Below are 23,392 nucleotides of genomic sequence, written 5' to 3' on the forward strand. Positions count from 1 at the left end.
CAGTTCAGGTAAGGGTACAGTTAAATTTACGTACATGAAAAGGACTTGGAAGTATATCCTTTAAAAGTTAGCAGTTATTGCTGAGAATGAGATTACTGGCAACTGGTACTTCCTTCTTTGTGCTTTTCAATATCTTCCAGACTTTCTATAATGAATGGCTATAACTACTATAACATAATTTTTAAAAAGAACAACATATGCTGTTTAAAGAAAAACAACTGGAATGAGATAAAACACAGGCAAGACCTGCTGGGTGGGGTGGAGGCACAAGGCCTTACCTGAATCTTGTATTCAAATTGTTCCCAGTCCCTGGGACTTCTGGAGCTCATGGAGGAGTGGTATAAGAGCAGCATGGTCATCTAGAAGCCAAACAGGAGGCAATCACTGAGCAGGGTTCTCTTCTCGGTCCCCACCCCTGCCCCACTCTGGGGACTCTGAGCTATTCTGAGACCCTTCCAAAGCTCCTAGAATTCAGCAGCCCCAGGCCGCTGCCCTTAACTGCATCAGGAATCACTTGATTGAGGACTCAGTGCTCACTCTGCAAAAAGCCAGGTGCCAGAATTCCTGCATAACGAAATTCCTGGACTCATGGAACCCTGGGTATGAAGCTTAAGGCATCATCTATAGGCCAGCACCCAGAAACAGAAGAGGGAATGAAGTGGACTGAGCTAAAAAGAAAAGTGTGACGACAGCTGTGTGAGGCCTGATTCCTGCCAGGTCTCCATTGAGGCCACAGTAATGATCTAGTCAACCTCCCTGTCATAAAGGTGGGCTCCTAAAATCCTTGGCTGAATCAGCCTCTGCCTCACTAGGTAGCTGCCTGGACCTACCGCCTACCTCCACGAGGCCCAGAAATAAAGCCCCACCACTTCTTCTGGGTTAAGAAAAGGCCCCTCTGCAGGCCCCTCTGGTGCCACCCTCCCCCCAGACCAGTCTGGTATTCCACGGGTACCTTGGCAAGTTCCAGCTCTGATCCCTCCATCACCTTCTGCACTGACACCAGGCGTTCTGGAGAAGAGGGATGTTTTCGGTTTTCTGTAATGACAACAATGTAGAAAACACGGTGAATTTCCTGGGGACCATCTCTGAGATCATCAGAACACCTCACAGTCAGAGGAGCAGAATGGCTGGTGGGACCAGGAGATGCAGGGCTCCTTATTCCTAGGTCCCCTCTCGCCCAACATACACGATTCCACCTGAAGTTAGTTCTATCCTGGATTGGTCCAAGGACTACAGGGATAGTTAAAGAAGAAAGGAGCCTGGAATTCACAGCAGCTCTGGGGCCTGACATTGCACTCACCTACCCACGAACCAACTCCCACTCAGCACCACAGAGGAGGAGCCCAGAGATTCCAGGTCACTCAAGAGTCTCATTCCAACTGCGGCTGCAGAGGAAGCCCACCTGCAGCTGAGTCAGACCAGGGCTGGGACACCTGGTTCTTATGCTGCCAGAGGGGCAGGGCTCAATTACTAACACCCTGCTTTATCTAAATCCATTATCACCTTTCTTATAATTCTCTTGAGGTGGGGATGGTAGATAGCTCCCGTGTCAAAGATGAGGACTCTGTCCACAGCTATATGAGGGAGGAGAATTGACAAGTGCTGTGCTAGAAGCTTTGCATGTGTTATTTTTTTTAATATTCATTCACTCATTCATTTATTTGTTTGGCTGCACCGGGTCTTAGCTGCGGCATGCGGGATCTTCGTTGCGGCATGCGGGATCTAGTTCCCTGACCAGGGATTGAACCCAGGTCCCCTGCATTGGGAGCGCGGAGTCCTAACCACTGGACCACCGGGGAAGTCCCGCATGTGTTATTTACTCTATCCATCAACCTTAAGAGCAATTACTATGATCTTCATTTTAAAGACAGGGAACCCATGTCCAGAAAGGTCACACAAACAGTAGAGTAGAAGGGCCAAGATTTCAACCTTAACCTGCCTGTGCCCCTATACCTATCACCTAAGCAATTAATTCAATGTTATCAGGGGAAAATGTTTTTCTTGCAAGGGGAAGAGGGTAACATGGATCCTTCTGTCTCCTTGCAGTGGGAGGGATGGGAGCCCAAGGTGATGAGTCCCCAAAACCGACCCTCTGGCTCTACCTGGATCCCGAAATGGGCTCTGGGACTGCAGGGACACTCCTCCCCAACTGGTGCAGGCATCACCAGGCCCAGGGAAGCCGCCCCAGTTGTACTCATCTTGGTGGTACAGAGTGGGCAGCCTCAAGCCTTTGCTCCCCCAGATACCTGGGACCTGGTTCTTCCAGGTCCAGATACCCAAGTCCCAGGAGCTGAGGAAGCAGCTCCTTCCCAGCTAGATAAGAAAAGTGCTTACTCTGCAGAAAACTGCACACAAATTCCAGTCTCTCTGGCACCGGCTGCTGCAGAATCTGCTGCCCTTCGTCAGTGCCATGGCTAGAAAAAGAGCAAGTATTAGAACCAGAGTACTTAGCAATCCTTCCCTCCTTGCTACTGCATTACATACCATCTTCCCATCCCTTCAGGTTGGATCTGTGCTGGATCTGGGGGAGAACCAGACCAGACATTGGAGGCAGGGGAGAAGATACCAAGACACCATTTAGCCAGAAGGAACTGTGTCGTGGTTGAGAAGTGGGGACTTGAGGCATGAGGTCCTCCTGGAAAAGATGGCATTTGTGAATATCAAAAAGCTCTGTGGGAAGGGGGTCGAGAGGCGATGGAGGCAGCACAGATGACTGGCAAGCCAGGACTGATAGCCTTCAACGGCTCAAGTGTAAAACGTCAGGATGCCTGTGAATGTGGCTAGAGTACGAGTCAGAGAGGACTATGGAAAGGGAAAAACAGATCTAAAAACTGAAAGAACAGGAGGGAACGAGGCTCTGAAGTGACAGGGCAAAGTTCACCACACACTGAAGGCTGAGGTGGCCTCCAAGAGGCCAGGCCAAGGGACAATCACTTTCCATCTGTGGCCTTTGCGGTGCTTGTGTTTGTTTAAGTGGAAAGGCAAGCCAAGTGTGGAGAGCAATGAGGGCAGGGAGGCAGCAGGGGGCGCTCTCACGCTGCCCTGGCCCCTTGACCCTGGCCCCTCAGGCTAAGTGCAGTTTCATTTTTGGAAGGGACTACCCTTACTTCAAGTTAGAAAGCTGACTTTTCTATCTAGGCTACGGCTGAAGACACTGATTGAAAAGCCTCCTGTTCTTCAGAACCCGAATCTCTAAGTTTCAATCAACTTTCTGGAGGGCAGGGCAGACTCTAGAATCCTCCAGTGCCAGACATCCTGCAAAGCACAAGAAGCATCCTAGGCAAGACCATGAGAGTAGCTCCCTCCAGCTCCCACGGGATTACAAAGGCTTCTTCCAAGTGAACCCCCCACAGGAAGCACTTTGGGTAGCTGGTCTGTGACTAGGGACACCTACAAAGTCTTTTATAGATGCTAATCTCCTCACAGACTCCTGAAAGAGCCATCTTCCCTACCCACCCACAATCTGGACTGTTGAGACTCTCTTTGCCCTCAGCACAGAGCAGTAATTTACCTAAGTGTATTCCATTGGATAAAAATAAACAGGGTTCTTGGGCTAAATGTTTGAGAAATACTGGGTTAAACCAAACTGAACATTTTCTAAAGAAGGTATAAATACGCATTATTTCCTAAACCTATCTGACCACAAACCTCCTCTTTCCCCCACTGAGCCCCTGGGATAAGTACAGGTGCACGGAACATGCTTTGGAAAACACTAGTCCTGGGGAAATCCAGCCCATCCTTTAAGATGGCACTCAAGTCTCATCTCTGGCAGGAAGCCAAGAAGAACCACTGCAAGTCACATCTCCCCTCTCCTTCTCAGGAATTCCTACAGTACTCACGGATACAGGTGCATCATTTATAACTGACCGCTCTTTGTGAGCTGAAAGCTAGGAATACAGCAGGGGCTGAGTACATATGGGCTGACTGACAGATGAGGAATACTTTTTCCTGGGAAGAGCAGAGGTCAATGTCAGTAAGACAAATGTCAGAGCTTTAAGTTTTCTGGAAAAATGCCTCCACTAAACTTTGCTATGCAAGCCTCATAGATATCAAAGAAATGAGACAGCCTTTTTGCTTTAGGCTATTCACCATGCACAGGAAAACAGAAAGGGAAACTTATCAGAGGGGTGGAGCCCAAAGAATTCTCCCAGAGAGAAGGCCAAGTGGCCAAGGAACAAGCTTTTGTTCGATTCCCACAGCTTCTATCTGCCACCAACCCTGCCATCCTCCACTGCCTTCCCCTGAGAACTAGGTGTCTGATTTCAGTTAGCAACAGTAGGAGCATCACAAATGAATCAGCCAGAACACGTTCACCAAGAACGTCTGTTTTCCCAAAGGAAGTTGGTCTGAATCATCCTGGATTTGAGATGGAAATCAGGGTTAACCTGGGATTTCAACAGCCCCTCCATCCAACACACACACACATTCTCTCTCTCCCCCCGCCCCGTCCCCCCACAAGTCTCTTCTAGTCTAAAGCTCAGGCAGCACCTTAGAAAACAACTTGGAAAATGGGCATCTTGAATTTTTGACCCTCCTTATGAAAATTTCCCACAGGGTCATAAACCTACAATGGCTACACCAAGGACATACATCCTCACCCCTGGACACATCTACTGCTCTTGTCACCAGGCCAAGGAAATTTATCTCCTCAAAAGCAAAAGCTCCTTGATCCATTCTTAAGTCCAAAAAAAGCATGCTGCACCCTACTGTGTGTTACAACAAGGCGTATCATACCTGGCTGCCTCTCCTTTAGTGATGTTAAATTGTAGGTTAGGTATTGCCAGCCTAAGAGTTTTACTGGCCATTGATGTTAGTTGTTGCCTAGACCTACTACTTTCATTAGGGTTTGCAAAATGATAATTTTCATTAGGAGTGGCAAAATGATGATTTATAGGTAGTGCACAACTCCATCTATATAGTATCCTTGAAAAAAATCTTAAGCCAATTAAGTTTAAGATCTAATTACCAGTTTATAGGCAACAAGGGGAAGAACAAGTTAAGTAGTACCATAAAGACACAATTAACAAAAGTCAGAATTTAGGAGATTCTACAGGATCAAAAAAAAAAAGGAGTGGGGTATGGAGGTAGAAATGAGTAGAAAACAAGACTGGGAGGGCCCCTGATGAAAGCTCTGAATACCAAGCTGCAGATTTTATATTTCAACCTCCTGGCAAGGAAGCGCCGCTGAGGTCCATCAGCTGTGGAGCATCACAATGAGAGCCCTGAGATCACAGGCACAGGAACACCCTGGAATAAGGACAGTTTAGAGAAGAACGAAGTCTCCAGGCCCTGGCATCCAGAATGAGGCAGAGGAAGGGACGTGAGAAATCTTCTAAAGGACACAGAGAGGATGGTGACCAATTAGAAATCCGTGCCCAGGTGAAGGAGGAATTCAAGATGATGTTGAAATGGCCTGTCTGGGTAACCCGGAAAGAAACCGGGAGTGTCCAGGCATTCCCTGGCGGTCCAGTGGTTAGCACTCGGCATTTTCACTGCCAGGGCCCGGATTCTATCCTTGGTCAGGGAACTAAGAACCCGCAAGCTACGCTGTGCGGCAGGAAAAAAAAAAAAGAAAGAAAATGGTAGTGTCTGTATCAAAATAAGAATACAGTGACTTCTTTCACTAAGGTAGGTGGGATGGTTAGAGCCACACGGACTTTTAAGAAATCATATTGGACACCCCATTATCAATGTAAATCTCAAAAGATTAAAAAAAAAACACTCTAGAAAACCCATCTGTCATGGGGGCACTCAGCCCCACTAGACTTTGCTGATAAGAGAATATCAACTACATTTTCATTCACTCATTTTCACCAACGAACATTAATTAAAACCTAATCACTGCACTGTGCTAAGCTAGGTATGGAGGACCCGAAGATGAATTAGACCCAGATCCTGCCTTTGACAAGCTCAGTTCTACCTTCTTTCCCTGTCAATGAGCTGCTGCCTATGAACCTGCTTCACAGAGATGCTGAATCCCCAACACCAGTTCCTACCTGCTGTGTGTGAAACACAAACACCTCGACACTTCAGATCTTGGTCTGAGGGACCTCCCGTCTATTGTGCTTCCCTTTAAACAGGGAGGGTCGGTCCTCTCCACTGTCCCCCCAATTCCTTATATCATGGCTGGCCCCTACTTTTGCCCATAGCACAAAGAAGTAAGAAGTTTGTCAGTTTTGCCCTTCATAATTGCTAAAAGTTGAGGATACAGGAAAAGGGGTGAACCACATGAGCTTTAAAAAGATAAATGTAGGTTACAGCTTGACCCATCTTTGCTGGGTTCCAGAAAGGTAAGGTATGAGGAGGAGGCCCCACTCCACTCATTTCCCAGATAATGGTGAAGTTCAAAGGAAATGTGCTAAAGACACAGATATAAAAGTTAAAGGCCTAAACTAAAATCCTGGCTACATGACAAGCAGCTTATCTAATGCTAATCGACCTCACAAAGCAAGTTAATGAGGCAGGTGAAAACCCCGGGAATGCTATAATGGGTTAGAGAGGGGCATGTCTGTGCTGTGCTAACAAATTAGAGATTTTTAGGCGCTGCTTACTTCCCTCAAGTTTAAAAGCTTCCCGTTTCTTCTTCCTGGGCCTACAGGTTGCAAAGAGGGCTTGTGAGATAAGGATGAGTCACGAAAAGAGGGCTGTAGAAGACTCCCATTGAGACAGAGGACGGAGCCCCGGAGCAGGTTCCCGGAACACTGTGAGAACACGGAGACTTGGAGGCTCTTCTGCGAAAGAGTGAAACCTCTCTCATAAAGACACACAATGACTGGAGAACGAGGTCATGTGTTTTGCCTCTGGGGCCCACACTGGCCTAGACATCCCAGTCCTGCGGTGCTTTCTGGTCACAGCTGTCAACAAGGAAACAAATGCAGTCCCCACCCCAGCATGCAGCTTCACTTGAGAGGCTGGAGAGGGATGTGGCACAAACTCACATGCTGTCAATGATCCTGAGGAAGACGCTGCAGTCCTGGAGCTGCACCACGGCCTCCACGGGGTCAGCCACGTGCAGACTGTTCACCTGCGAGGCAAAGGGAAGAGCCTGGTGAAACCGTCATAAGTGCCAGAAGCCCCGGGAGGGAGGGGGGTGGAGTTCCACTCCCTTCCCCAGGTGTTGACAATTCTGTTTGTTCCAACTGCCTATAGTTGTAACGAAAGGAATGAGAGAACAGGTGATTCTAGGACTTTTAACTTCCAGCTCATCCACTAACAGCCACCTGAAGGCCGCCATCACAGTCCTTCCTTTGGCTTCAACTAAGTAAGAGCTTAAATTCTCCCAGAATGTTCCAGCACTTGGGGTGTACTTTAAATATAATTAGGCATAAAATGGTTCTACAAGAATACTGATAGTTTCTAGAAGAAAATCAAACCACCACTGCCTCTGAAGAGAGGAACTTGATGGTTGGGAGTTGAGGTAGGAAAAAGGCTTTTTATACTCTAGCGCTTTGTATGTCTTGAATGGTTACATTATAAACCTTCGTAGCTCAAATTTTTACAGCTAAAATTTACAGAATGTTACAGCTCTTCAAATTTGAATTTTGCGTCTACTCAAAATTTACATTATATACTACATATATTTTATATACTCCCACAGATATAAAATCTTGTGATTGATGCATTTTAAAATTCTTTCTAGACATGAAACTTCAGCTGAGGCAGGGAGAAATGATGAGGCAACAAGATAAGAAGAAGAAGGAAGGGAAAGAAAAGCTAGGAACCCCAAAGAAAAACTTGTCAATATCCAATGGCCTCTCCCTTTCCTTGCCTTCAGGCAGACATTCATCTAAATCAGTCTTTCCCACTAGAAAGTTCACCAGCAGTCACATGCAAATGAAGCAGGTACACAGGTTATTCAACAAGCATATATGGCGGACTTCTATAGGAAAACCTCATAAATTCCACAGGTACCAAGTTCAGAAGCCCGGGCTGAAGTTCACCTTTGTAGTACCTTATTAAGAAGGAAGGGTCTGTTAAGTCAATCAATCACATATGCAAGACTGAGGGAGAAGGGAGACTTATCCTGCTTTACAAGTTATTTTTTAAAACTTCAGCATAGTGGTTATGCACAAACGAGTAGATTCTATTTATAAATGTGCTCTTTATTTTTTTAATTGAAGTATAGCTGATTTACAATAACCTGTTAGTTTCATAGTGATTCAGTATTTTTGCAGATTACCCTCCATTATAGATTATTACAAGATAATGGGTATAATTCCCTGTGCTATACCGTATACCCTTGTTGCTTATCTATTTATGTGTAGTAGTTCTGTATCTGTTAATCCCTTACCCCTAATGTGTCCCTCCCACTTAAATGTGCTCTTCAACAGGCACTGGGCTGGGGGCCCCCAGACAAGGATTTTTGAGTCCAGCTCCTCCACTAACTTGCCAGGAACCTTTGTTTATCAACTTTGTTTCTTTCTGTGACTGTTTTCTCACTTGTCAAACTTATCTACCTTAAAAGACCAGTGTGTGTTCAAATGGGATTGTGAATGCAAGAACACATTACGAAATAAAAGTACTAAATGCAAAGCACTATTATGGTTATGAAGTAGATCCAGCAACACTTCTACTTCTTAACAGTTAAATTAGCTGACTGCACTGGAGGATCAAGAGGATTAAAAAAAAAAATCAGTGATTCAGCTACAGAAATGATAGTACTTATTTCCATTAAATAATTCTATATTAGAAAAACTTCTAGATAAATCTAAATTAAAATAGGTTGAGGGACTTGCCTGGTGGCGCGGTGGTTAAGAATCTGCCTGCCAAAGCAGGGGACATGGGTTCGATCCCTGGTCCAGGAAGATCCCACATGCCGCGGAGCAACTAAGCCTGGGAGCCAGAACTACTGAGCCTGCACTCTAGACCTTGCAAGCCACAACTACTAAGCCCGCGTGTCACAACTACTGAAGCCCATGCACCACAACAAGAGAAGCCACCGCAATGAGGAGCCCGTGCACCGCAAAGAAGAGTAGCCCCCGCTCGCTGCAACTAGAGAAAGCCTGCACGCAGCAACGAAGACCCAATGCAGCCAAAAATAAATAAATTTACTAAAAAATTTTTTTAAAAAATAGGTTGAAAGTAAAAAAAAAAATTTAAGTGCAGAATATAAAATATGACCTTCTCACTGGACTCTTAAAGATAATAATTTATACCACCTTTGGGGGGGTGCTTAATCTAATTAGAAAAGGCCAGTGTAAATTTTCTAAGAAGACTGAATATTCCAGGCCAAGGTCCCTTTCCACCTGCTGAAAATGAAGAGACTGCATGACTTAAGCATCCAAAAACCATCTTCTTTTAATATCTGCAATCTAGGTAAAACATTCAAGGGCTGTGAATGCTCGTTCGCTAACAAGATTGAAAAAAATCGTACCAGTTAGCTGATTTAAAGTCACTTAAGGAATCTGGATTCATCTCATACCAATTAAGTAATAATCCAGCAATAGTTTCTTTCATGGATATAAAAATGTATTTTCTTCCTGTGCATTATTTTGCTCTCAAATGATAAATCATTTAAAAGTTGAAGAAGTGAAGAAGCTCCTTTATCTCTAGTCAGGGTATAAAACGTGAGAGAGGACCAAGCTCACTGAATAAGTGCCTGTAAGGCTTTCCGGGTCATTTAAGGCGCCTGAATTTTTTTTTTTTTAATAAATTTATTTATTTGTTTTTGGCTGTGTTGGGTCTTCGTTGCTGCATGTGGGCTTTCTCTAGCTGCGGCGAGTGGGGGATACTCTTCGTTGCGGTGCGTGGACCATTCATTGCAGTGGCTTCTCTTGTTGTGGGGCATGGGCTCTAGGGCAGGAACGCTCAATAGCTGCAGCTCATGGGCTCTAGAGCGCAGGCTCAGGAGTTGTGGCACACGGGCTTAGTTGCTCCGCAGCACGTGGGATCTTCCCGGACCAGGGCTCAAACCCGTGTCCCCTGCATTGGCAGGCGGATTCTTAACAACTTCGCCACCAGGGAAGTCCCAAAGGTTGTTGAATCTTAAAGTTCCCTATATTCCCTATAACAATATACTCATCAAGGGGCTTCCCTGGTGGCGCAGTGGTTGAGAGCCCGCCTGCTGATGCAGGGGTCAGGGGCTCATGCCCCGGTCAGGGAGGATCCCACATGCCGCGGAGCGGCTGGGCCCGTGAGCCATGGCCGCTGAGCCTGCGCGTCCAGAGCCTGTGCTCCGCAACGGGAGAGGCCACAACAGTGAGAGGCCCCCGTACCAAAAGAAAAAACAAAAAAAAACCAACATACTCATCAAATTGCTGGGTACAGAATAATTTCAAGCCATACTTTAAGTTAAATAAAATATAATTTTTACATTAGAAAGTAAATTACTGAAAATTTGGAAAACAGAAAAACTCCACTCACTAGTATTTTAATACATGCACTTTCAGCATTTTTTTTTTGCGGTACGCGGGCCTCTCACTATTGTGGCCTCTCCTGCTGCAGAGCATAGGCTCTGGACACACAGGCTCAGCGGCCATGGCTCACGGGCCCAGCTGCTCCGTGCCATGTGGGATCTTCCCGGACCGGGGCACGAACCTGTGTCCCCTGCATCGGCAGGTGGACTCCCAACCACTGTGCCACCAGGGAAGCCCACTTTCAGCATTTTGATATATTTCTTTCTAGTCTTTTTTCCTAAGTCATTTTTTTAAAAAATCACAGTTGTGATCGTCACACGCGTGTGCTCTATGCCACTCTTCTGGCTACCAAGCATTATTCCATGTTGCTACAGTGTCATAAAACCCACTTTAGCTGCCTAACTTTTGTTTAAACTTAAAGATTATATCTAACTATATTTTAATATATTAATGCATGTTCATTGTGATTTTTGAGAAAAGTATACAAGTATCTGCTATTAAATAAAACTAGTCTTGTTTCTGTTTTTCTCTGTAAAGGTAGTAGTCACTATAAAAACAAGCCTAGGACCAAAATAAATAAACTGATAAACTTAAAACAACGTGGCTAAACGATCCCCTAATATTCAGTTAATCTACTGAACTAGACACAGAGACACAACCCAACCAGCCTTCTCCTGGGGAAGAAGAGATAATGTTTCTAATACAGACATAAAACACTGAAATGTAAATATAAAACATAAATATAAAACAACCATTTTAAACTGTACAACTAAAGTTTGCATCTACTTCAGAAACTGAAGACTAAGGATGCACATTTTGTATGCTAAATACATACTTCCTGACTACAGATTTGACAGTGATTAAAGACCCTGTTTTATTAAACCCCTACCCTCCTTGGAAATTAAAAATTCATTTCCTTTAAGGATTCTATAATTCTTTCTTGAAGCTGGCTCTTTAATTGGCCCTGATTGGTCAATAGTCAGGGTGACTACTAAAATACCCTTTACCAAATAGCATGCCCAGGCAATATTTTATTTATTTATTTATTTATTTTTTGGCTGCTCTGTGCAGCATGTGGAATCTTAGTTCCCCAACCAGGGATCAAACCCGTGCTGCCGGCAGTGCAAGTGCAGAGTCTTAACCACTGCACTGCCAGGGAAGTCGCCCAGGCAATATTTTAATATTTAAGTGCTTTTTACAGACATTATCTTATTATCCTCACAATAATGATTATTATTTTATTTTCAGAATATATTAAAAAAATTTTTTTCTTTCCATTTTAAAAATGAGGTGCTGAGAGACTAAGTAACTTGTCTTGGGTCACACAGGCTAGAGCAATGATTCTAAGCTGGGCTGTCTGACTCTAAGGCCCATGCGTGTCATCGTTACACTCCGTGGCCTCTTCTGTTTCTCTGTAGTTCCCAATGCTCAGCATTATTTTTTCATTTGCCATTGTCTTGGGCAGAAGTGTATGAAAAGACCTAGCAGAAGAATTTTGGTGAAGTAATCAAGAAGGCACCAAGAGGACAATGGAAGCTCACAGAAAGGTGGTAAGGAGAGCCAGGAGAACCTTGCCCTGAGATTAAAGGCCTTTCAAGACCAAAGTCCCTACATGCCACTGAAATTCAGTGTCAACGCTTTTTCAGAAACAGGCACAAGGAAATGCACAAAAAATGGGTTTCCATGCTGCTCTGCAGCCACCCTTCCCATGACCAAAAAGGAATAATATACCTCAGAGAAGCCTTTTCTAAGCTACACAAGTTGTGGATCACATGTCAGCAGCAACATCACTGAAAATAATAGAAGTTAAAAACTAAGGGGAAAGGCAAAAGAAAACTTATTTCCTTTGTCTGGAGAGGAGAAGACTCTACACAGCCCTGACTCCTAGAAAACTCCTCTCTCACCTCTCCCAAGCCTCCTGGAAAAGTGTGGCATACAAAGGAGAGGAAGACCACTCACCCAAGAGAGGAGTGCAGCTGCCCGGGTGGCATGCAGCGTCATCTTGCTGAAACCAGACAGTCACCCTGATGCACCTGGAACCCAAGAGAAGAGGCAGTACAGTTAATTATATCAGATATCCACGATGAAGGAAGAGGGGGGAAATGGTTTCACTTACCAGCTCTGAACACTTAAATAAGTCACTCTTCACTTGGCACTTAATCTACCAAGGGACCATGGGAGTTTTTAGAAAGCTCAGAGTACACATCAAAATTACTATAAAACTTACTGTGTCACAGCTGACAATAAAGAATCCTGCATTTAATTCAATGTCCACAAGCTCTACACACAATCTCTCTGTCCCTTAGAAAATACAACATTCAAAGCTGGACTTCAACCCTACTCTTTGGGATGGTGGTGCCCTTAAAACATGGAACAAACATGGTTTTTCACACACACCTAGGTGTGAATGTTGATTCCATGTGACCATGGTCTTGTGACCTTGGACAAGTAGCATAACTTCTTTTAGTCTCAGTTTCCTCATCTGCAAAATGGGACCTGCAAAAACCTCTCTGGGTTATGTGATGCTTCAAGATAAAGCAGATAAAGCAAACAGCACAGTGTCTGGCACACAATACGTATTCAATAAATGATCACTGTTCTTAAGCTAAAAGGTTGATTTCTGGCTCTTTCTGCAGGTACCCAAAGTCTACCTAATAAACAATAACCAAGTCCTTGGGGGAAACCACTTCAAATTCTGGATTTTTATACCCCCCACAAAAATGTCAAAGACGTATTTCAAATGGGAGACTGGATGAAGCCAAATCCAATTCTGGGGGAGATCCCATGGGACATTTAATGAAAGATTAGGTACTGGGTCCTGGTATTCTTACCCCAATTTCCCTTCCCAGTGGGAATCAGCCATCTGCCTGCTAACCTGCTCAAGAGACCACGGACATGGTGACTAAATATTCCCCAACACCTCTTAGCAGGCCCCCATAATTCCCACAAATCTTCCTGGGAGTAATCAGCCCCACCACCTGCCTACTACTGCAACAGGTGTGCTAAGTTTGTCACTACTCCAGTAGAAGGAGGAACAAGAGTGGTAAGAGCCACATCACCTATAACTCTCCCCACATATCAGCATCTCCAAGGTGTGGGTTCTGTGGAACCAACATTTGCTAAGTACTTTCTGAATACAAAGTGCTGGGGATAAGAAAGACACCATTCTTGTCCATAAGGTGCTCACTGTCTAACAGTGAGGAAATAATAGGGGAAAGAGAAACGTAAATCTGATAAGCCACTACCCATCATCTCTTGAGGCCTTCCTATGCAAGTGTACTCTGCTTTATCAACCAACCAAAAAGGTTTTCTTAGTCCTTACATATGTTCATCCTGTGCTGGAAGCTTCGTGGGAAATGGGAGACAATGACATGGTCCCTGCTTTGAGGGGCTTACAGCATGGTGAGGAGTAAAGGTAAACATACGAGAAGCGGACTTCCCGGGGCTTCCCTGGTGGCGCAGTGCTTAAGAATCTGCCTGCCAATGCAGGAAGCACGGATTCAAGCCCTGGTCTGGGAAGATCCCACATGCCACAGAACAACTAAGACCATGCACCACAACTACTGAGCCTGCACTCTAGAGCCCATGAGCCACAACTACTGAGCCCATGTGCCACAACTACTGAAGCCTGCGTGCCTAGAGCCCATGCTCCCAACAAGAGAAGCCACCACAATGAGAAGCCTGCACGCCACAACGAAGAGTAGCCCCCGCTCGCCACAACCACAGAAAAGCCTGTGTGCAGCAACAAAGACCCAACACAGCCAAAATAAAATAAAATACATTTATTAAAAAAAAAAGAAGTGGACTTCCCTGGTGGCGCAGTGGTTAAGAATCTGCCTGCCAATGCAGGCGACACAGGTTCGAGCCCTGGTCTAGGAAGATCCCACATGCCACTGAGCAACTAAGCCTGTGCACAACTACTGAGCCTGCGCTCTACAGCCCACGAGCCACAACCACTGAAGCCCACACATGCGCCTCGAGCCCGTGCTCTGCAACAAGGGAAGCCACTGCAATGAGAAGCCCACGCACCGCAACGAAGAGTAGCCCCTGCTCACCGCAGCTACAGAAAGCCCGCAGGCAGCAACGAAGACCCAACGCAGCCAAAAATAAATTAATTTTAGAAAACATATGAGAAGCATGAAATAATAGAATAAGTAAATGCTAAATATAACTAAATGCTAATTATAATTAATTGCTTCCTGACCCTGCAAAACCCAACGTGATTCCACCTGTCATACAAACATCACAATCTTGGAAATGAGCCAATTCACCTAGGCTTTGGCAAAAGCAAGTGAAGTGATTAAGGGAGTTCTCAGGACAGCAGAGAAGCTAAGGGGCCTATGTTTTCCTCAGTTTTGGATGGTTTTCATCCAGCATGGCCTATCTGTGGGCACTGACTGCCTTGCTCCCTAGGTAGGATTAAGGCAGGTAAGTCTCAACTACTGCACTGCAAAAAGGCTTTTCTGGTGGTTGGCCAACCTAAAGTTAGAAGGACCATGCTTGGCCCTTGGAGTGAAGGCAGAAATGTCCAAATGCTCTACTGGGGCTTCTTTGCGGGGCGGGGGCGGGGGGGCGGTAAGGTTTGAGCAACTCAGGAACAAGGGAAATGAGGCCCAGATTACCTCCCTGTCATCCCCACTGCTGCCTCTAGACTTGCTATCCTTTTGGTGAGGCCCAAAACTGCAGTCAAATTTTATTTGCAACCGAAGGTAGATCTTGCCCCCTCTGAGAGATTCCACAGCTGTGTTGCTAAAAATGACCCGACGAACCTCTCCCCTTTATCTCAGAGGCAAAACATACAACCCTTACATCCTCCCAGGGGAGCCTGTCTAAAACTGGTGTCAAGGCCAAATGCCTTCTTCTGTGCTCCCCAGGCACAGGAACAGGCAGAATCCAATACTCAACATGAGGCAAGACCTTATCAGCTCAAATCCCATAGAGGGGCACCTTCTCAGAGACAGGACACTTTCAGGGCTTTTAGGGCAGCCCAGCCCTTCACTCTTCTCCAGGTAATGAATGACTGAAGCCAGTGGCACAGCTAGTCCTCGGCACGGGGACTACAACTTTAAGCAGGCCTTGGCTTGGAACCTAGGGATCCCAGCCAGAGCACCATCCTCCACACCCTCCCCCTGAAATCTGAGGCAGGCCCCACCCAGAAGACTGGGTGATGGTGACTGAAAAACAGATCCCCGCAATTGTAGCCTGGAACCATTTCACAGAAGGGTCTGCTAAGATTCACCCCCAACTCAAACAGGCAACTCCTCACCCCCACCACCCCCGATCAACAAACAAAATCTCAAAATGCAGGCCCTCTGTGGACACCTTCAGAGTTCCTACCTACCTCTTTCTTTGAAAAGAAGTGCCCCAGAAGAGAAGGCACCCTCTCTTTTCTCTGGGCTCAAGAAGGAACCAAGACACAGAAGCAGCTGCCTTATAAACTAAAGCCCTTGCAACCTCCTTACATTTTCAAAACTGACATAATATAACTCCCTCACATCAGGATCAATTCCCACATTTACAGTAACCCCTCTATGTTTCCAGAGAAGATATATCAGGACAAGGAACTTGACACTCAAGAGATACGCTGGCACCTGGCCTGTACCCTCTCTGGGTCTTAAAGAGTTAAAACCTAGTCCTGGTTTCGTACCAGGGCTGAAGCTAATGCAAACCACCTGCTCAGATGCAAGGACCAGGACTGGAGGGTCAGGTTGCTGAGCTCTGGGGTCTGTTCTGGAAAAGCTTCAGTTTTAAGGGTTCACCAAGTGATAGGCCAAAGGCCAGAGGTCTGAGTTGTGGCAGCACTGCTCTCCTTACCGCCCCCCCCCAACTTGGGTGCCAGCACCTCTTAGCCACTTAACTGACCTCCTAAACACCAGCCCTACCCCAAGATAACACCAAAGTAATCTTTGGTCTCAGAGAGCTGTAGAACTATACTGATCACTCAGCCCATGGGCCCTTACCTCCGCTGGACCCTCATTCTTTCAGGTGCTAGCTCCCATTCCCAGAATTTCAGGACCCAAAGCCCACACAAACTCTCACCTCCAAGGTTCCTGCCCTAAGACCCACCCCCCTCTACCGTGGGTTCCAAAGGCCCACAGGCTGACAACTCATAAGGGAAATGGCTTTCCCAACTCTGTGCCCACGTTGAATAGCAAGATTTACCACTACTTACCCAAACAGCCAGCCTGCCTGCCTGTAGCCATAAGCATTCCAAGCTCTGTACGCCTTTCTAAAAGGGATACCACCACCATCTGAGAGACCGCCCCATCCAAAGAGTGAACATCCTAACCCTGAGGGTGTTCTCCTCTGACAGGTGTGGAGGCACACTCCAGCAAGCACTCAGACCTCATCTGGTGGGTTACCCCAGAGCAGCCCAATGAAGGTCAAGCTATGGGATCAAGGGCTAACTTGTCATAAAGAACAGGACAGGAAATACCTTGCTGGTGCATCCCCTGGCTCCCAGGAGGTAAAAGGCCCAAGGACCAGCAGCTTCAAGAGAAGCCAAGGAAGGAAAAACACAATCCTTTTCAACCCCTGGGGAGTTCTGAGCAGGATGCCTTGTGCAAGTCCAAAGAGGTTTTCTGCACCCCTGAGGTCAGGGCAAACCAGCTTGCTGGATGTACTTCCTGAGCCCTCTGAGGGGCTCACTGTGGACTCAGGCCTCCCCCTCTTCACACAGACCATCCCCTCTGTGTAGCCTAGAATTCGGCCCAGAGTCCTGGTGAGGAACACGAGACGAACTGCAAGGGAAACCAAGGTTTCCCTCGTTTCTTCCAAGTGGCTTACTGCTATCGCCCTTCCCCCCATGCTCTGGAGGGTCCAGATCAGAAGGCCGTGGGCACAAGGGCTGCAATCATGAACCAGATCTGGGGCCTAGAGCCACAGACTACACACGCACACCCGAGTTCACTCCAGCAGTTCATCAGCACCTGCCCCACTGCTATATTCACACCCCCTGGTCCCTACCAGCTGACGAAATGAACCTTTTCCACTCCCCACCACCGCGTACACACCCAGGCCTCACTCGGGAATGGAGACGCTCCCCCGAGCTGTCTACAGCTCAACGTGCAGGCGCACACGCTTTCCCCCTCTGAACAAAAACACGCTGACATCTACGCGAGGGGGGAAGAAAGCAACCCTTTGCTCTGAAAGGCGCCAACTCCCGGATGTTGGCAAGCTCTGCTCCCAGCGCCAGTTTCAGAGTGTTTACTTGCTTTCCCTCTCCTCTCCCTCCCCTTCAAGGATGGTGCAGGAAAGGGAGGTGAAGAGGGGAGTCCACCGCACCCCCTCCTCCATGTTTGAACAAAAACCCAGAGAAACAGTGAGGGAGAGAAAGTCTCAGCGCGGGGGTGGGGGTGGGGGGGTGGCCTTACCAGACTCCCAAAGCCACACGTATCTACAGGTTCTAATCCGCCATTAGCACTTAAATCTTGAAAGGAGAGGAGGAAGGGGGGGGTCTAGTGGAAAGTAACCCCACACACAAAAGAAAAGTTGTTGGTTTTCTTCTCAGCCTGGCAGGAGCGATCTTCCTGGCTGACAGCCAGAAGTGCGTCACAATCAGGAGTCTGCTTTCTTTAAAGGCGCAGCAAGCTTCCGCGATCTGGGAGCGCAGGCGAAGCAGGGAACGCTCAGCAAGGGGGGGAGGGGTGGCAGTCGGGGGCAAGGAGGAGGGGGCCCTGGAGCACTGGAGAGGTGGGGCGGCTAAGGCTTCGCCCGCAAACAAGAGACTAGGGCGCACGGGGGGTGGGGTGCGGGTGGGGGAGGAGCCGGCAGACAAAAGTACTGAACTGAAACGGTGGCGAGAGCCAAAGCAAATTGTGGCGTAAACACAAAACACACCTCACAGCGGCCTGCCTGACAAACCTGATATCCCCCGGACACTCCCCCTTTGCGCTCTTAAGACAGCAGTGACAGCCTGTCCATCTCTGGCCAGCAGCGGAAGGGTAGGCCACGGACTGCCCTGATGATTAGATCAGCCCTGCCTGGCGGCGAGCAGGGCAGGGAGGAAGACCCGGGAACAGAGGCTTTGGAGAGCGAGCAAGACGCCAAGCCCATTTAAACGCGGGCAGCTTCCTGCCGGCTCCAGGGAGAGCTGCGTCTCCAAGCACACAGGCCGCTCGCACACAAAGCGCCGGCCTCCTTACGCGGGCGCCGCCTGCCCTGGGACATGGCCGCCCCCGAGCCCGTTCCCCGAGGGAATCTCTCCAGCCCGTACCTTCTGCGTGGCTTGGCCAGACTGCTGCGCTGCGCCCGCTCCTCCCCCTCGGCCACCCAAACAAGGAGCCCCGGCAGACTGCGGCCCTGGAGCGCAGGCCTGCGCTGTCGTGACTGCGTGCTATTGTCGACTGCGGAATGGCCGCCAAAATCCCAGCTGTGCTGCCAGAACCTAATCCCCTGTTCCGCTGAGCATTTGTGGGGAGGGGCTGAGGGGCCAAGGCACGGGACCTAGTACGGCAGGCACTGGCTGGAGCCCCTTAACACATACAGGCACTGGGACCCAGCGCCGGCATGGCCGAAAAGAAAAGATGTCTGACTCTTAGAAAACAAAACCACCGCGTTTACACCCATTAAACAGTGACCCTCACCAAGACCGCGAGAGAAACCCACCAGTCATCAGGAAGCCCCTCATCTTCCACTTACACCACAAACATTTATTAAGCACCTACTGGGCAAAAGGTACTGCTGGAAGACATTTTAGATGCTAAGGTCGATTATAATTCTAAGAAATGTGACTTGAAATTGTATTTCAAGACAGCATGTGCTCTCACAAAAAGATACAAAAATTCTAACCAGTTGAGAATAGGGAAGGACTAAAAACTAAGTGATATTTTAATCTGGATCTTAAAACACATAGGTAGGGCTTCCCTGGTGGCGCAGTGGTTGAGAGTCCGCCTGCCGGTGCAGGGGACACGGGTTCGTGCCCCGGTCCGGGAAGATCCCACATGCCGCGAAGCGGCTGGGCCCGTGGGCCATGGTCGCTAAGCCTGCGCGTCCGGAGCCTGTGCTCCGCAACGGGAGAGGCCACAACAGTGAGAGGCCCGCGTACCGCAAAAAAACAAACAAACAAAAAACAAACAAAAAAACACATAGGTAGAACTTGCCCAGATGGAAATGGAGAGAGAAGTAAGGAAGAAGGGAAAGCAGAGAGAAGGTGTGGAAGTAGTGGAGGAACAGACTTGAAGAGGGAACTGGGGTAAGAGCTGGAGAATCTTAAACTTCAAGAAATCGAATTGAAATCTGGACGTTCATTTTGTTGTTTGTTTTTAGCATAGAGATGTGGTGTGATGAGAAGTGTGCTATGAGAAATTATTCTGGTATATAAATGAATGAGACTAGCAGCAGGGAGGTGGGTCAGAAGGCTGCCACAACAGGCAGGAGACAGGTGATGAGGACTTGGGGGGTAAGGTAAGAGAAAGTGCAAAGAAGGGGAATGAGAGACACGGTGGAGACAGGATGAAGAGAAGGGAATGACTGGAAGCAGAGGAAGGAATTATAACAAAGAAAGTGTGAGGGATGGCAGGGAGGACAGAGAGGCCATATATAGAATTAAAATAAGTGTAAAAATGCTAGGGATCATGTTAGAACAAGAGAGAAAACAAGGTGCAATAGATAGCAGCTAATGCTGACTGAGTACATACTGTGCACCAAGCACTGTTCTGCTGGCCTAATGTGTGTTAACTCATAAATCTGAAAAACTCCCTTTGTAAAGTAGATACTATTATCACTCATCTTTACAGTGAAGAAACTGAGCCACCGAGATAAAATAATTTGCCCAAGATCACACAGCTCATGAATGGCAGGACTGATACCACTTGCTGCTCTGTCACCCTGGCAAGTAACCTCTGAGTCTCAGTATTCCTATTTGTAAAACAAGGATAAAGATATTTTATAAGATTGTGATGAGGATTAAATCACATCTATAAGATGCCCAACACTTTGGCTAGCACATAAGGCACAGGGTGGTACTTACCAAAGGTTAATTCCTACTTAGACATTTTGGCCCCTTGTCACCAAGGTGTCCAAGCATAAGTTGGCTCACCATTTGTCAGGGAAGCTAGTGGGGTGCTCCTTCCTGAAAGAGATTAGATCCTCAGGATGCTTGCTTTCCTTCCATCAGTCTGCCTCTATGGATTTTACTTTAAGGTCAGCTTAAATGTCAGCACCTCAAATATTAACGGATAACGGTGGTTCTTGGGGAGGAGTTAGATTGTAGGGGACTTTCTACAATATATGTTTCTTTTTATGTTTGAATTTAATTTTAATAACCATGTATTACATTGGTGATCAGAAAAATGTGTCTATATTCTGCATTTGTCACTGGTACTGACTTAACTGTATATGCAGGGAAGTCTTGTTTTCACATCTAGAATGTAAATTCCTCAAGGGCATAACCAGTTCCATCTCTCTATGATCCCCCATAGTACCTAGCACACTAGGGCTCCTTGAATCTGTTCCATTGAACTACATCTGGATGGAAGGCTTCCAAATTCAACCTTCTGGCCACCAGAGAACGACCGTGGTGAGTGGTGGAGATACTGTGGAGGGGGTCAGACCAAGGTCCATTGCTGCAGAGACCTCCCATGCCCCGGCTTCTTCTCCCAGGCAGGCCCTGTATCCTATTCCTATAGTATCACTTGCAGTCTGTGGTTAGCAATCGCTATTGGTATTCAAAGATGCACCAGGAAAGTAAAGGCAAAGCAAAAACCAAAGCTTTTATAGAAAAGCAAGGTGGCAAACATAATTTAATGACAGGCACGATCAACACTCCAAAAAAGGTATGGGGTGAAAAGAGGAGGCAGGCCTGCTCAAATCACCCTGGCCACATCTGGCACTGTGTCAGCCCTGCTGCTCCCTAGCACATGAAAGAATTGATACTGTGTCTCAAAAGAATACAAGAGGTTCTCCCCCCACCCTCCCTTGGCTCTAAACTCAAGGCAACAGCTTCCAGCTGTGCAGCCTCAGAGGCTCTGAACTCTCCTCTGGAACCTGTCCACCAGAGTTGCCAAGCTTCTGAGCGGGGGAGGGGGGGGCAGTTTCCCCAGCCTCTCCCTCCCCCACCACAGAGCCACCCCTCCCCTCCCCTCCCATGGCAGCCAGCCAGCAGAACTTCCCCACCCCTCCTCCCAGCCTAGCCAGGCAGTAGGCAGGCCACATGGCTCCTGCTGGATTCCACAGCCCTAGCTCACTGTCCAAAAGACTAAAAGGGATAAGAGTGGTAAAACCATTTTTAAAAGAAAGAGAGAGTGAAAGAAAAAGGAAGAAGGGAAAGAAAATGACACATAACATAAAATTTGGAATAGGCTTCAGATAGAGGTTGGAGGGGGTTGGTGATGGGTGCAGAATGCACAGGGTGTTTCAAAGGGCCTGGTAATATTACATCTTCTGAGCTGGGTGGTATATGGTGTATGGGTGTTTTATTATTCTTGTTTAAAATGTAAATGTTATAATTTTAAGTGTATTACAATTTTTATAAGTTTAAACAGAAGATGGGAAGTGAGAGATTCCCCTGAGACAGTTCTGGAATGGGTGGTTCTTAATACAAATAATTTGTCTAGCCTTCAAGGCCATCTATGACCTGACCCCGGTCTTACCTTCCAGAGTCATCTACTGCCCTTACCCAAACCCTCCACCCTGCCTGACTGGTCTTCTCACTATCTTCTGAAGTCCCTCTGAACCTCCTACCTCAGCCCACCAGCCTGGAAGGGAAGCTTTCACCGTAGGAAGCTGTAGGCTAAGGGCCAATGAGAGCCTCTCTCTCAGTCCCTACAGGCCCTCCCACGAGGAAAGCTGGAAGGAAAAAAATTCTTAGGGTTCCATTACCCTATGCAATGCCTTCTAGTCCCTCCTCCCTCTGCCACCTGAGGTCCTAGCATAATAAATACATAAAGACTAACATTATTGTTGCTGTTACTGTTGTAATTAATAGCTAATATTTAATGAGCACTTGGTATGTGCCAGACACTATGCTAAACACTTCCGAGCTTTATTTCGTTTAATCCTCATAATAACCCAGTGACACAATAACCCAAAATACTATGATTATCACTATTTTACCGAAAAGGAAACTGAGAATTAGATTACATAACTTGCCTAAGGTCACAAAGAGTAAGTGTTAGAGGCAAAATTTGAGCCCACCTTGAGCCCAGGTCCCATCCTCTTACACTTACATGGTCATTTCATCTAACTCTCAGGACAATCTATAAGGTGGGTTTTATTTCTAAAGATGAGGAAATCTGAGGCTCAGGAATTAAGTGACTTAGTCACATAAGTAGTGAGTTATCTACCCAGTCTCTGCACTATTGTCTACTGCTCTTGAATAAGCAATCATTGAATGAGTGAAAAAAAGGTAGCACATTCTCAGTGGCTCAAAGAAGCCTTGTACCTCTACCTCCTAATAAAAATCAACTGTTTAATCAAAAACATTCAACAGTTCCAATTTCAAAAGTACCCACTAAAGAATTTTTTTCTGAAGATGCAATAGCTTTACAAACATTCAAGGACAAAAACTCCTCTGAGGCAGCAAGCACAGAAGGAGAGTCTTCTACTAGAAGAGATGTTGACATACCTCAAAGGTGAGAAGCCATGGAGAAAGAAGGCTGCAGGAAATGCCATTGGCTGGAGGGAAGGACTAATATTTCAGAACCCTGACCTGGAGCTTATTTACCAGGCCTCATTCTCCCTCTCCAGAGGGTAATGGCAAAGTAATGAGGCAGTGTTGGTAAGCCTGATCTTTCTGGGGAGAAAAGCAGAGGGTAAATCAAAACCCAGAGACGATTCATTATGACATCCAAGAGGCTCTACTCAGTTCTCCCTCAAGAACGTCTTTCTACAAAACGCCTAAGAACCTGTCACCCTTTTTCATCCTCACAGAGGAGCAAATGGCTCTGTCCCTAAAGGCAACATATCTAGCACAGTGTTTGCTCACAAACACAGAACTGATGATAAGGTAAAAGAAACTAAAAGAACAGGTTTTTGTTTTGTTTTGTTTTGTTTTGTGCGGTACGCGGGCCTCCCACTGCCGTGGCCTCTCCCGCTGT

General features: G+C 46.8%; 2 protein-coding genes across 12 annotated transcripts in view; one reads left to right on the plus strand and one right to left on the minus strand.

Annotated features, from left to right (window-relative positions):
* The window catches only part of IL18BP (interleukin 18 binding protein), a 30,963-nt gene extending 22,055 nt beyond the window's left edge, over positions 1-8,908 (plus strand). Inside the window, exon 7 of the transcript XR_009564906.1 lies at positions 6,599-8,908. The gene's annotated coding sequence lies outside the window, so the exon portion shown is untranslated. The remainder of the gene's footprint in view (positions 1-6,598) is intronic.
* The window catches only part of NUMA1 (nuclear mitotic apparatus protein 1), a 73,057-nt gene that overhangs the window by 18,675 nt on the left and 30,990 nt on the right, over positions 1-23,392 (minus strand). For 3 of the 11 annotated variants that reach the window (XM_060303619.2, XM_060303620.1, XM_060303610.1), the window contains exons 1-6: positions 17,729-17,950; positions 12,315-12,388; positions 6,939-7,024; positions 2,335-2,414; positions 953-1,035; positions 279-359 (exon numbers count right to left, since the gene is read on the minus strand). In XM_060303619.2, coding sequence (XP_060159602.1) covers positions 279-359; positions 953-1,035; positions 2,335-2,414; positions 6,939-7,024; positions 12,315-12,356 — 372 coding nt within the window. In that variant the 5' untranslated portion in view covers positions 12,357-12,388; positions 17,729-17,950. Of the gene's footprint in view, positions 1-278; positions 360-952; positions 1,036-2,334; positions 2,415-6,938; positions 7,025-12,314; positions 12,389-17,368; positions 17,400-17,728; positions 17,952-18,218; positions 18,485-18,570; positions 18,720-23,392 lie in introns of those variants that run through there. The other 8 variants (XM_060303613.1, XM_060303611.1, XM_060303615.2 and 5 more) reach the window with 6 other exon arrangements.

Source organism: Globicephala melas, chromosome 8 (assembly GCF_963455315.2).
Source record: "Globicephala melas chromosome 8, mGloMel1.2, whole genome shotgun sequence".
NCBI lineage: Eukaryota > Metazoa > Chordata > Mammalia > Artiodactyla > Delphinidae > Globicephala > Globicephala melas.